The sequence below is a fragment of the Bison bison genome, unplaced genomic scaffold, assembly GCF_000754665.1.
Source record: "Bison bison bison isolate TAMUID 2011002044 unplaced genomic scaffold, Bison_UMD1.0 scf7180017864198, whole genome shotgun sequence".
NCBI classification, from domain to species: Eukaryota; Metazoa; Chordata; class Mammalia; order Artiodactyla; family Bovidae; genus Bison; species Bison bison.
The window spans coordinates 4463678-4477248 of NW_011494770.1; the positions used below are offsets into that span (position 1 = coordinate 4463678).

Sequence of the window (13571 nt, forward strand, 5' to 3'; positions counted from 1 at the left end):
AGAGGATGAGATGGCTAGATGGCATCACCGACTCAATGGATGTGAGTCTGAGTGAACTCTGGGAGTTGGTGATGGACAGGGAGGCCTGGTGTGCTGCGATTCATGGGGTCACAAAGAGTTGAACACGACTGAGTGACTGAACTGAACTGAATGTATAGTAAAAAAAAGACTTGGAAATAAGAAAGAATTCCTAGCACATGTATTGTTGACTTTTCTACTTACACTTGAATTCTCAAGGCTATTCATTTATTTCAATGATAATTATAGCTAAGATTTATGGAGTACTATATAAATCTTATAGGCCTATATCTATTTTAATCGTCAAATAAACTTTATTAGGTAGGTAATATTAATAGTTTTGTAGAAAACAGTTAAAGAAAAAAGTAGAGTCTTGGAGAGTTTATGCTTTTGAACTGTAGTATTAGAGAAAACTCTTGAGAGTCTCTTGGACTGCAAGGAGATGAAACCAGTCAATCCTAAAGGAAACCAGTCCTGAATATTCATTGGAAGGACTGACACTGAAGATGAAGCTCCAATAATTTGGCCACCTGATTCAAAGAGCTGACTCATTCGAAAAGACCTGATACTGGGAAAGATTGAGGGCATGAGGGGAAGGGGACAACAGAGAATGAGATGGTTGGATCGCATCACTGACCCGATGGACGTGAGTGTGAGCAAGCTCCGGGAGTTGGTGATAGACAGGGAAGCCTGGCATGCTGCAGTCCATGGGGTTACAAAGAGTCAAATATGACTGAGCAACTGAACTGAACTGGAGAGTTTAACTAGCCTATAATCATATATAGCCAAAAAGCATAAAATTTGGGATTTGAACGAGGCACATACAACTCTGGAATCCAAGCATCTAAAAATTACCTGTGCTCCCATCCCACCAGAAGTGTATTTTCTACTTAGAATGTTCACGTTAGAAAATTTTGTGTGAATAGCTGATGGAAATCTTTACCCCAGATCTTTAGAATTTGTTTAGGTCTTTCATGTTCTTCCTTTTGGTTAAATTTACTTGTGTCTTTAACTCATCAAGATATGTCATCTTCATCAGAGCATACTGTCATTCTAATCAGGTTTGGGATCTTTTTTCTCCATATCATTAACCTCCAAGAAATGTATGTATAGAGGAAGGAAGAGTGAAGAACGTAGTGTCACAAGCAAACTCCAGAGAGAGGCTCCCAACTCCCAAATGGACATTGTTGGGGACCTCCCTGGTAGTCCAGTGGTTAAGACTGCACTTCCACCATAGGGGGTGTGAATTCAATCCCTGGTCAGGGAACTAAGATCCCACATGCTGCACAGCCAAAATGTAAAATTAATTAATTAAATAAGGTCCCTGGGTGCTGTTCTCTTGGGCACTGAGTCCTTTGTCTTTTAGTGCATGTATTAACAAACAAAACAAAATGGACATTACTGATTTTGCTCATTGTCATATTTCCAAAGGCCAGAACAGTGTTTATTCCATTAGACACTCAATGGTATTTGTTGGATGGATGGATTAAAAAAAAAAAGCACTGTATAAGAAAAAATTTTTTTTCCTTCCTATGTAGGGAAAACCCCAATTCTTCCCTACTATGTTTCTTTTTTGTGTCTCCTTTATTCCTCACAAAACACCTCATTTCTGATATTTCTTATCCTCAAATGTGTGGAGATTTTCCCCCCACAACAATTCTTTGTGACACCTGCAATTGAACTCAATCGACCTGGAGGTAGAGTGAGATCCCATAGGCTAAGGGCTCAGTCCCATAAGACTATTTCTTCCCTTGACTTCAGGTGCCAGTTCCAAGCCCAGGTTATCACCACCTGTGTTTTAGACAAATCAGTTATAGCTCAGAGGTCCTGGTGACACCCTTCTTGGGTTTGATTAATTTGCTAGAGAGGCTCACAGAACTCACACTTAACGTTCATCAGATCATTAAAGGACATAATACAGATGAACAGCCAGATGAAGTGATTTGTAAGCTGAGGTCTGGGAGGGTCCTGAGTGCAGGAGCTTCTGTTCCTGTGGAGTTGGGTGAGTCACCCTCCCTGTGTGAATGTTTGCACCAACCTGGAAGCTCTCTGAATCCCTTACTATTGGTATTTTGTGGACGCTTCCTCACGTGTGTGTGTGTGTGTGTGTGTGCATGTGTGTGTGTGTGTGTGGTCAGTTGCTCATTTGTGTCCAGCTCTTTGCAACCCCATGGACTGTAGCCTGCCAGGCTTCTCTGTCCATGGGATTTTCCAGACAAGAATACTGGAGTGGGTTGCCATTTCCTCCAGGGGATCTTCCCTACCAAGGGGTCAAACCGTGTCTCCTCCATTGACAAGCAGATTCTTTACCACTGAACCACCTGGGAAGCCCCATTCCTCAAGTAGGCATGAATATGAACAGGTAATAACTCCACTTCCAGCCTCTCTCCCATCTATGAAGGATGGGAGGTAAGATTGAAAATTCTTTCAATCTTTTAATCATGTTTTGGTATAATCATGTTTCAGGCTTTTAATCATGTTTTGGTATTTCTGGTGATCAGTTCCCATCCAGGAGTCATTCAGAAGCCCGCCTAGAATCGCCTCATTAGAACAAAAGATGCTCCTGGTTCTCTATCACTTAGGAGCTTATGAAGGTTTTAGGAGCCCTGTATCAGGGACAGGTCTAAGACAAATATTAGAATACAAGATGTTCCTCGTACTCTTATCACTCAGAAAATTACAAGGATTTTAGGATCTCTGTGCCCAGGACCTGGGGCAGAGGCCAGTATATTTATTTTCTATGCTTTCATAGGTATAGAGATAACAGAAAAGTTCTGAGTTGTGGTAGGAAGCTTTTTTCGCCACACAGTAACCTGTTCTTTCCTTGGGCTGACTGTGCACCGCATGACCTACCCGTGATATCATCAGCCCCTATTCAAAGTGCCTCCCTTACTCCATGTCTGGACTAGAAACCATTAGCATCCCCTCTGGAGGGACAGACTCAGCTAGTGCCCAGAAGGAAAATCTGTTTCTTGCCATAATTTTTTTTTTAAAGCTCTGCAATGATCTCCAGAAAACAAAACAAAACTTTACAAGAATAATTACTGAAGAAAATGTTTATCACCAAAAGAGAGGTGGCTTCTGTCACAAACGTAAAAGATAGCCATTCCTGGTTCACATCAGTATTTTGCAGACTGTGTATAGGGGACCCCACATGGATACTGAGGTGCTCAGGCTGAAGTTTCAGGAACTGAGATCAAACTCTAACTGAGTAGTTAGAAACACTACTTCAGAAGGTGGATGTTTCTGTTATGTCCCGTTTAAAATAATAATAGCAGCAAAACAATAATAGTTAATATTTAATGAGGAGTGCCCTGCCTTGAGCACTTTACCAGTCATTTTCATGTATTCCCCACTTATAGTTAGAGAATGAGTCTCAGAGAGGTGGAGGAGTTTGTCCCAAATCATGTAAATACTCCCAATCTTGGTCTTATACACAAGTCCACATTCTTTACATTTCTCTGTCCTTGTCCAGCCTTACCATTCTGATTGTGTAAAGTGTCATGTTACTATTATCTGAAGTGTTAGACATTGTCTGAAATTTCTGTCAAATTATACTAACCTGTGTTTTCTTTTTGGAAAACCTTATTTTTCACACTGATGCTCATACTTTATTGCCTGACTCCTCTAGATCCCAGCTTTTGCTCTGAAGTCACTTTAAAACGTGCTTGGATATATTTAATATATTAGCTATTATGAGTGACCACATACCCATTTTCTCTGTAGGTTTTTTGAAATGGTGAACACCATTACTGAAGAGAAGGGGAAAAACACAGAGGAAGGAGATTGTGAAGGTGACTCCCTGGAGGTAATTTTTACAAAATTTCTCTTGTGGCTAATTTTTTTAAGTGATCTATTTCAAGTTTTACTGAAGGAAAGGTGTGTGTGTACATGTGAGAGAGAGAGAGAGAGCAGGCATGTTACATGAGTAGTGGTGAGGAGTAGAGAGTCTAGAGTCTATAAGCTGTTCCTTAATGTTAAAAACAGCTTTGAGAATCCCTTTGGTTAAAAAGGGCTAAAAAGCAAACATCACAGAGCTCTTAGGAACGCCATGTTTTTGTATCTTACTTATAGAGAGTAACTATGCTTTTATCTCTGAGGGTGTTGATAACCCTCAATGCAAGAGTCACAGTGCCCTTGCATGTTTTTCTTCTCCTCTGAGATATGCTGCAATTCAGACCAGCAAAATTTCATGAAAATTCTGAATGATAGAAGCGTTTGCATCCCTCGTTCATATGCTTACATGGAGAATCTGAAACAATGGAAGATAAACAGAATAAAGAGAGGATGTGATAGCACTCACCCCGATGCTGTTCCTCTCAATCTACCCTTCCTTGTGCCTCCTGGGTGTAGTACACTGCAGACACCCGTTTTTCAACTGTGTCCATTTTCTCCATCCTGTCTGTCTACTGTGTGTCAAAGAGTGTTCTACCACAGTGAAGACCAGTACTGGGGAGGTTCTAGAGTGCTGACTCTCACACTGGGGCATCTTCAGTGTCTGAAAGGTGACATTTCTCCAGACATGAAATGGGCCTCTGCTTTCTCCAAGCCCTTCCCATTTTATGACTTGGGAGAGAATTCTAAATTCAAGAAGTATTGAAATTTACATTTAAATGTTTGAATTTTGAAACATTTGAAATTTTCAATTATTTTCAAATAATTGAAAATTCAATTCAATTTAATATTGAAATTTAAATGTTAAAGTGAAATTGAACTACAGCACCAGTCTGACTGGTGTACTTACGTTTTAGATCACCTTGATACTGTCATCTTGTATACTAGCACTGTACTTAAGTTTTATGTAAGCATAGTGGTAGGGTAACAATCGAAGGAAATTTAAATATAACAACCAATTGTTAATTATGTCTATAATTAAATTCTGTAATTCTTTAGCAGTTACATGCATGTGTGTATATGCTAAACTGTTTCAGTCATGTCTGAGCCTTTGCAACCTCATATGGAATGTAGCCCACCTGGCTCCTCTGTCCATGGGATTCTCCAGACAAGAATACTGGAGTGGGTTGCCATACTCTCCTCCAAGGGATCTTCCCAACCCAGGGATCAAACCCGCATCCTTATGTCTCCCATTGGCAGGCGGATTCTTTACCACTAGCACCACCCAGGAAACCCCGGAAGTAGCATAGCTTTGTTATTCCTGAATAGGCCTAAGGCTTTTTCATTTAAGTTATAAAAAGATGGAAGAAAAAAATAATCTTCTTTGGAAAAAAAAATAATCTTCTTTGGAAAAAAAATAATCTTCCCCATGTACTAGCTTGCTGTCTGCAGAAGTAATAGACAGTACTTTGTTATGCTTAATATTTTGCAATGTTATATTTTCTTATTTAAGTGATTATGTTAGAAACTAGATATCTTGACTTCCACATCAGTGCTCTTTTGACTGTACTTCATTATCTCTATTTTTATTTGGGTTAAATTTAGCATTACTTGATACATAGCAACTGCCAGGGTAAAAGTTAACAATGAAAATGAAACAGTTCCATTAGTAATAAGTTATGAAGTGGATAGATTGGAAAACCCCTGAAGTTATTTTACAATAACATAAATTGCTGAGTTTTAAAAAAAACAAAACAGCGATATCTATTCTTTATTATTCCTCTTTGAAAAGCAATCCATCTTATGATAAATGTACATAGCGTAGCCAGACTATGATAGCCAGGTTGAACAAGCTTGGTCTTCATAAACTGATTGAATCATCAGTTCAGAGACTCTGCTCTAGAAACTCCTTTAACTACAGGCACAGCATAACATGGCTTGAATTCCCTTAGACTTTGTGGTGAATTACACTGGCTAATTTTTCTAAGACTGGGTCTCCTGTACTGTTAGAGGGACAGGTAGATTGCTTTTCAGAGAGCTGTCAAGAAGACCCCGGGTCAGGATCTCCCGATCTGTATGCAGTGGTAATCAGTGGGGTGGGCCCTGTGAGATACCCTTCCTGATCAGACAGTTCTCCTGCAAGCGCTGAGAACACTTACCAGCTAGATAAGGAGGGGAAACATTCAGTTTTTCTTCCTAGGAATGTCTGGGGGTTTTAGTAGATCTGACCTAACAAAAAACAACTCATACCGTAGAGCTCTCTGATTTATCAAAGTGCTCCTAACCCACTCTTCTCAAGAAAGTGTATGCATGCTTAGTTGCTCAGTAATGTCCAACTCTTTGCAACCCCATAGACTGTAGCCCACCAGGCTCCTCTATCCATGGGATTTTCCCAACAAGAATACTGGAGTGGGTTGCCATTTCCTCCTCCAGGGGATCTTCCCAATTCAGGGATAGAACCCAAGTCTCCTGCATTGGCAGATGGATGGATGCTTTACCACTGAGCCACCTGGGAGGCCTTCTCAAGAAAGTGCAGGGACACTATTCTTTTAATGTTAGAAAAACACTCTGATCCTTCTTATACGTCATTTGTGTTCTATCCGAATAATTTAAAATCTCTGACACAGAATGGCTTCTGCAGTATTCCCAGTGGATTGTATAGTCTATACAGTGAACTCAAGCATACTTGTTTTAAGTATTTTGGCTTAGTTTGCTATTATTGCTACAACTAGTGACATTGCTGATGTAGTCTTGGGTGTTCTGGTAGCATGACATGAATGAATGGATACAGTGATGTTCTGGGTTGTGAAGATGATGATGTCCATCTTGGCTCTCCAGGCCCTTCATGGCCCTCCTAGTCCCTTCATGGCCAGAGCATCTATACAACATGAGTTATTAAATAACCTGAACTTATATTTTTGCATAACTTATGATAACTCCATTATAGTCTTGATCACATTTCTTAGATATTTTCAATATTCATGACTAACATTGTGTGTGCATGGGCTAAGTCGCTTAAGTTGTGTCCAACTCTTTGTGACCCCATGGACTATAGCCCACCAGGCTCTTCTGTCCATGGGTTTCTCCAGGCAAGAATACTGGAGTGGGTTGCCATGCCCTCATCCAGGGGATCTTTTGGACCCTGGATTATGTCTCCTGCATTGGCAGGTGGGTTCTTTACAACTAGCACCATAACATCAGGTTTTTAGTATTCTAAATATTTGATTAAATTTTGTTCCTTAATTTCATTACTGCAAACTGAACTCAAACTTCAGGCTGTGAATGATATACTGAAAATAATTCCTTCTCTTCCTATTCTTTACAGTATAAGTGAGAAGGATTACTTTGGTGCTTAAGATTTTATATGCAGAATAATTATTTTCTGATCTTCACCTCCATTTGAGATAGAATTCAAATTGGCCCAAAACAAAATTAAAATTTTAGAAAGATCAGATGTTCTTTTTAAATGTTTTTCAACTTTTCATGGGGTGATAGCAGCATTTGGCAGACATTAGCTATTAATGTGGTTCCATAAACCACAAATTTGAACTAAACCTTAGAATTCCTGGTGTTTGAAAAACTTACCTAAAGTCCAAGTTAAGCTTTGCTTTTCTTTCTGATTTTGAATGCTTTTTCTCTGAAGCAGTACAATTGTGGGAGGGATTCAGGCTTGTTTGGGTCATGGTCAAACCCTTCTTCCAATTGATCAAACCTGACTCTACTCTAGTAAGGTCCCTGTTCTGGGGTCAGAGGCCTTGGGTTTTAGCTCTGACTTTGCCAATAACCAGTGTGATAACTTTGGACATAATTCTTACTCCTGCTGGATTAAGATGATACCATTCCTTAAATGAGAGTTGAACAAGAAGATCTTACATGTCCTTTCCTAGCTCACATTTTAAACAAATTTCAAGATTAGTACAAACTGTACAAAGTTTCCTAAATATAGCTCAACACCACTGTCAGAGGGCTTCTCTATTTTTAAACAGAAAGAGAAACAACTTCTTTTGATTCAAGGCCATGTTTTTGATTCAGGGCTATCTTTTGAAATGGAAGAGGTATGAACCCATAGCTTAAAGAACTTATTATATTAATAAATTTACACTGAACTCATTGAACAATTGATTGTAGTCAACTGTCAGGGTTTGAACACTTACCATCTGTGGTCCGTGTTTTTGTTCTCCCAGCCTTTCATGTCTGTACTAAGAACAAGGGCATCTGCACAGGTACCCAAGGCAGATACCTCCGAGAATCTCTGCTCCAGTCTCACAGCCAGTGTTTCTTCCAGCCCCTTCATTCCACTGTCAGTCCTCTATCTCACGTCCTCATCATCTCTCATATGGCCTGTTATCTCTCCTGCCATCAATAACACTGGCCCTGCCATCACTGGAGAGATCTCTCAGGCAGATTTAATCCTGTGACTTCCCTAATTAAAAAGCTTTTTTATTTTCTTAAGTTTTTTGTTTAAGAGTATAGTTGATGTACAATGTTGTGTTAGTTTCTGTAGTACAGCAAAGTCAGTTATACGTGGACATATATCCACTCTTTTTTAGAGTCTGTTCCCATATGGGTCATTACAGAGTAATGAATAGAGTTCTCTGTGCTATTCAGTAGGTTCTTATTCGTTGTCTATTCTGTATATAGTCGTATGTATATGTCAGTTCCATGCAAGTTTTTCTGCATCTGTGACTCAACTTCTGTTTTGTAAGTAGGCTCATTTGTACCATGTCTTTAGATTTTACATATAAGCATATGATATTTGTCTGTCTGACTTAATTCACTCAGTATGACACTCTCTAGATCCATCCATGCCACTGCAAATGGCATTTTAAAACATAAAAATCTTTGATGCTGTTCTTTTTAGAAGATTTCTGCACCATACAATATTCTGATCTCTCTGGCTGTAACCTACCCTTTCCTCTCCACCCTGCCGTCCTGCAGTGCCAAACTCCTGTCCATTATTCAAACAGTCATGCTGTTCCAGCCTCTGGACTTGGCATGCAGATGCCCAGCTCCACATGCTTTTTCTCCTTTGTTTTACTTGGTGACTCTGCTCTAACTTTTTGAGATACAACTCAAGGGTGCTTTTTACCTTGAACCATTTTCACCACATCTTTTCACTTTTCTCTGCCCTTAACAGCATTTTTGCCCCGTCCTCGGCCCTAACTCTTTTCATTTCCCTGTAGTTCAGTAGCCTGCATTGGACTATTTACATCCCAAGGCTGGACTGTTGCCCTCTTTCCCTTTTCACCCCATCGTCTTGCGGGGGTCAGGCATCCAAGCCGTTCATTCCGAAGGCTTAGAAGGGTTTGAAGCTGAGGAGTGACAAAACCAGAGTTGTTTAGACAATATCTCAAACTGGGAGGAGAGGGATAGAGATTGGAGGAGGGCAGAGTAAATGCTGGGAAATGAGCTTGATGATTGTTTAATCAATGTGAAGTCAATGAAAGAATGAATACCATAATCAAGCTGAATACCACAATCAAGCCACTCTCCGCCCATTTGCTTAATCTCTCCCTCTCTCTTCTTTCGTTGTTTGGAAGAAACCATAAATTACTGAGTTCCTTTGGTGTTCAGTACAGAATGTGTTGCCTTCCTCTTCATGCCTCTTTCAAACATACAGATGTTCTCCTTCCCTTTTCCCATGGCGCTCCTTTTCCTTTTATGCGTTTGTACCGCACTGTTTTATCAGAATGGGCATCCAATTGACACAAGCCTGAAGTAATCATAGCAGCTGGCCCTGTGAACCTGTTTCTGTGTCATTTCCAGGCTGCATAGAGAGGAAGTTGCCCCCTGTGTGATGGATTAGGAACAAGTAAGACAAATGAAATGTTTTCCTTTCACTCAAACATCTGCTGGATGATGAAACCTTACCATTTATTTTTTGATGATTTGCCTCACAAACATTAACCGTGAATTATGGTTTAGAATTCATTTAAATCAATTCAGAGTCACCCAGTAGCACACTGGTTTGTTTTTCTTTGGCCTCGTGTTTCTATTTTTGTACAGATCTGGCTCAGCGGTAAAGAACCTGCCTGCCAGTGCAGGAAAGGCGGGTTCAACCCCTGGGTTGGGAAGGTGCCCTGGAGAAGGAAATGGCTACCCACTCCAGTATTCTTGCCTGGGAAATCCCATGGACAGAGGAGGCTGGCAGGCTACAGTCCATGGGGTCATAAAAGAGTTGGACGTGACTTAGTGACTAAACCACAACCAGACCTGAAGCTGATCACCCACAGTTACTGCACTGCCTTGGAATAGCTGTCACTATGGTGTTGTATGATAAGAATATGTTTGTTACTCATTCATTTGTTCCGTTGCAAGAAAAAGAAACTTTTTTCCTCTGTCAACTCATGTTCAGTGATTAGAGGCCTGCAAATTAACTGACAAAGATTAACAGGAGAAAAGACAACAGTTTATTCCTGTATGAGGGAATATGCAAAGAAGTAATTCCTGCATAGCTAGATTTAAAAGTTTATTTATCTTAATAGGAAAAGTCTTTGGGACTTCCCTGGCAGTCCAGTGGTTGAGACTTCACCTTCTAATGCAAAGGATGTGGGTTCAATTCCTGGTCAAGGAATTAAGATCCTACATGCATCATGGCCAAAAATCCAAAACATGAAACAGAAGTAATATTATAACATGTTCAATAAAAACTTTAAAAACTGGTCCACATCAAGAAAAAAAGCACGGTAAAAAACTTTTTTAAAGAAAAGTTTTTAGAAGGACTTCAAGGGGAAGCAACATGGTGGGAAACTAATGAGAAACAAGTGGAAAGTATGGGAAGTTTTGAAAAAGGTTTTGTTTAGTAATTTCTCATCCAGATATGAAAAGTGAAAGTGAAGTCGCTCAGTCGTGTCCCACTCTTTGCGACCCCATGGAGTGTAGCCTATCAGGCTCCTCCATCCATGGGATTTTCCAGGCAAGAGTGCTGGAGTGGATTGCCATTTCCTTCTCCAGCGGATCTTCCCAACCCAGGAATCAAACCCAGGTCTCCCGCATTGCAGGCAGACACTTTACCACCAGGGAAGCTGGTGGTCCAGATATAAGGGGTCCTAAACCTCCTGGAGAGGAGATTGTGGCATCTATATTTTCAAGAGGCTTTGCTTAAGTCAGCAAAATATGTTTAGAAAAGGTTTTTTCTGCAGCTATTTCTTCAGTTGTTTTTATCTTAAAATAATCTTTATACCACATTAGGGAGTCCCAGTGGATCCCATCAATTCATTCACCAAATATATATTGGACACCTGCTATGAGGAAGACACTCTTCTAGGTGCTGGGGATCTAGCAGGGAACAAAATAGAGGAAATCCTTACCTTCACTGAGCTTACACTCTAGTGGGAGACAGTAAGTAAGTAAAATGCATGCTACGTTTGAGTAATGATCAACATAAAGGAGAAAAATTAAGCAGGGAAGGATTTAGGAAGTTATAGTGAAACAGAAATGTGATTTTACACAAGGAAGCCTTGAGGAGGGAAGATGTGAGTAAAGATCTGAGAAAGGAGAGAGCTATAGAAGTAGATATTTATACCTACCACATTTTTACTCTTCTCTTAATGCTATTAGTAATTAATGCTTTTAGCATTTACATCTTACTAAGGCATTATAACTAGAAAAGTAGCAAAGCTACGACTTGAGTCCTTGAGGTGACTACTAAGCTAAGGTAATTAATACCAGGGACAGCACGTGGCTTTTTAGAAGGTGACTGTTTTACTGTGAGTCCCTTGACAGTGCAAGGACTAAGTGAGTCACAGCTTTGGTGTTTGGCCTTGTCAAGATTGTCTTCCTACGCACGCCAGTTTAGACAATTCTGGGCAGGCAACAAGAGAGGCTGATTCTAGAAGCATTCCCATCGTTGCTTCAAAATGCAGTTGTCTCCCATAGCAACACCTGGTTTGTTAACCCATTGCCATAGAAATAGAATGCAAACTATATAAGCAGTGTAATTTTATTCTTATTTTTAAAAACACTTGATTCCCCCAGCCCCTGCCTTTTTTTTTTCCCTATTTTCGTTATTTAACAGACCCTTGGCTTTGGTCATGGAGAAGGCGATGGCACCCCACTCCAGTACTCTTGCCTGGAAAATCCCATGGACAAAGGAGCCTGGTAGGCTGCAGTCCATGGGGTCGCAGAGTCGAACACGACTGAAGTGACTTAGCAGTAGCAGTAGCAGTGGCTTTGGTCAAGACTTCTTTCTACTTCTTCTGGTCATCACAGAGATAATTCTGTGTGCTTAAAGGTCTTGGAAGTCTTCTCAAGCCTGCGTTTTAAAATTATATCTCTATATTGTAAGAAAAAGAAGAGGGGATTAAAAAAAAGAAGAAAGGGACTTCTGTGGTGATCCAGTTGGTAGGGCTCCACACTGTCAGTGCAGGGGGCCCTAGTTCAATCCCTGTTTGGAGAACTAGATCTGGCATGCTGCAAATAAGAGTTCATATGGCACAACTCAGAAGCCCGCACACTGCTGCAAAGATCCCGTGAGCCACACCTAAGAACCTAGCACAGCCAAAATAAATTAATTAATTAAAGAAGAAAAAAGAAACCAAGCGGCAATCATGCATTGGAATGGTTTTTGGTTTTATTGAAAGCCCTTTTGAGTTTCACTATGACCACTCTGTCTAACAGGAGGCAACTTCTATAGTTAATATTCTTTTAAAAAAAGAACAGTCTTTTGATGCCTTGCATTCCTGAGGGATACTAAACCTTGAGCAGTTTCATCGAGGCTTGTATATTCTTCACTATGCTAAGTAGGTATTCCTGTGGCAAAACTCCTCTCAATGAAGAACAAAAGGATACTGATGGTAAATGTTTTGTTTTGGCATCTGGTTGTTATCAAGGGAATTCTCTGATGGTTCAGTGGTTAGGGCTCCACAGTGGAAAAACAAACTAAGAAAAGGTTTCCGTTAAATTTTCTATAGCCCGATTGATTAAGCAAATATTCACTGAACCTCTACTGCAATACAAATATGGCTAAGACTAGGGACAGACCAATTCAAGATAAAGTCCTGGTTCTCAATGATCTCAGAGTAGAGACTGGAATGCAGATGGTCTAAGAGAAGAGTGAAAAATGCCTCCGTGAATGAGGCCTTGGAAGCCTATCAGACCAGAATCTAACCCAGCTTTGAGGATTAGGTGGACAGTTCAAGAAAGCTTCCTTATTTTAAAGGACGAGGCAGAACTCCTTAGGTAGAAAACGCCTGTGTATAAAGGCACAAAGATCTGGGGAACTTCACTGGGAGTTTTTGGAGGACATTGATGAGATGGCAGGCTGGACACAGAGGCAGCAAAGAGATTCTGAAGGGTATTGACTCCAGGCCAAGGAGTTTGGATTTGATCCTGAAAGTGACGAGGAACACATAAAGCAGAAGCAGTGGTATGAATGTGGAAAGTTCACTTGGGAACCTTAGACTTTGGGAAGTTCACTGCTAACTTTTTGGAGAGTGAGTTGGAAAACCGAGCAACAGGGTAGGAGGTAGCAGGAAGGCCTGTTGAGGATTTGTAGAATGATACAGGAACAAGGGGGCTTCCTAGGTGGTGTGAGTGGTAAAGAACCTGCCTGCCAATGCAGGAGATATAAGAGATGCAAGTTCAATCCCTGGGTCATGAAGATCCCCTGGAGGAGGGCATGTCAACCCATTCCAGTATTCTTGCCTGGAGAATTTCGTGGACAGAGGATCCTGGTGGGCTATAGTCTGTAGTATCACAAAGAGATGGATACAACTGAG

The 13571-nt window shown here is 40.5% G+C and overlaps 1 protein-coding gene across 1 annotated transcript in view; it reads left to right on the forward strand.

The window, feature by feature from the left end:
* The window catches only part of MAP3K5 (mitogen-activated protein kinase kinase kinase 5), a 231453-nt gene that overhangs the window by 157815 nt on the left and 60067 nt on the right, over positions 1-13571 (forward strand). The window contains exon 16 of the mRNA XM_010844304.1: positions 3745-3826. Coding sequence (XP_010842606.1) covers positions 3745-3826 — 82 coding nt within the window. The remainder of the gene's footprint in view (positions 1-3744; positions 3827-13571) is intronic.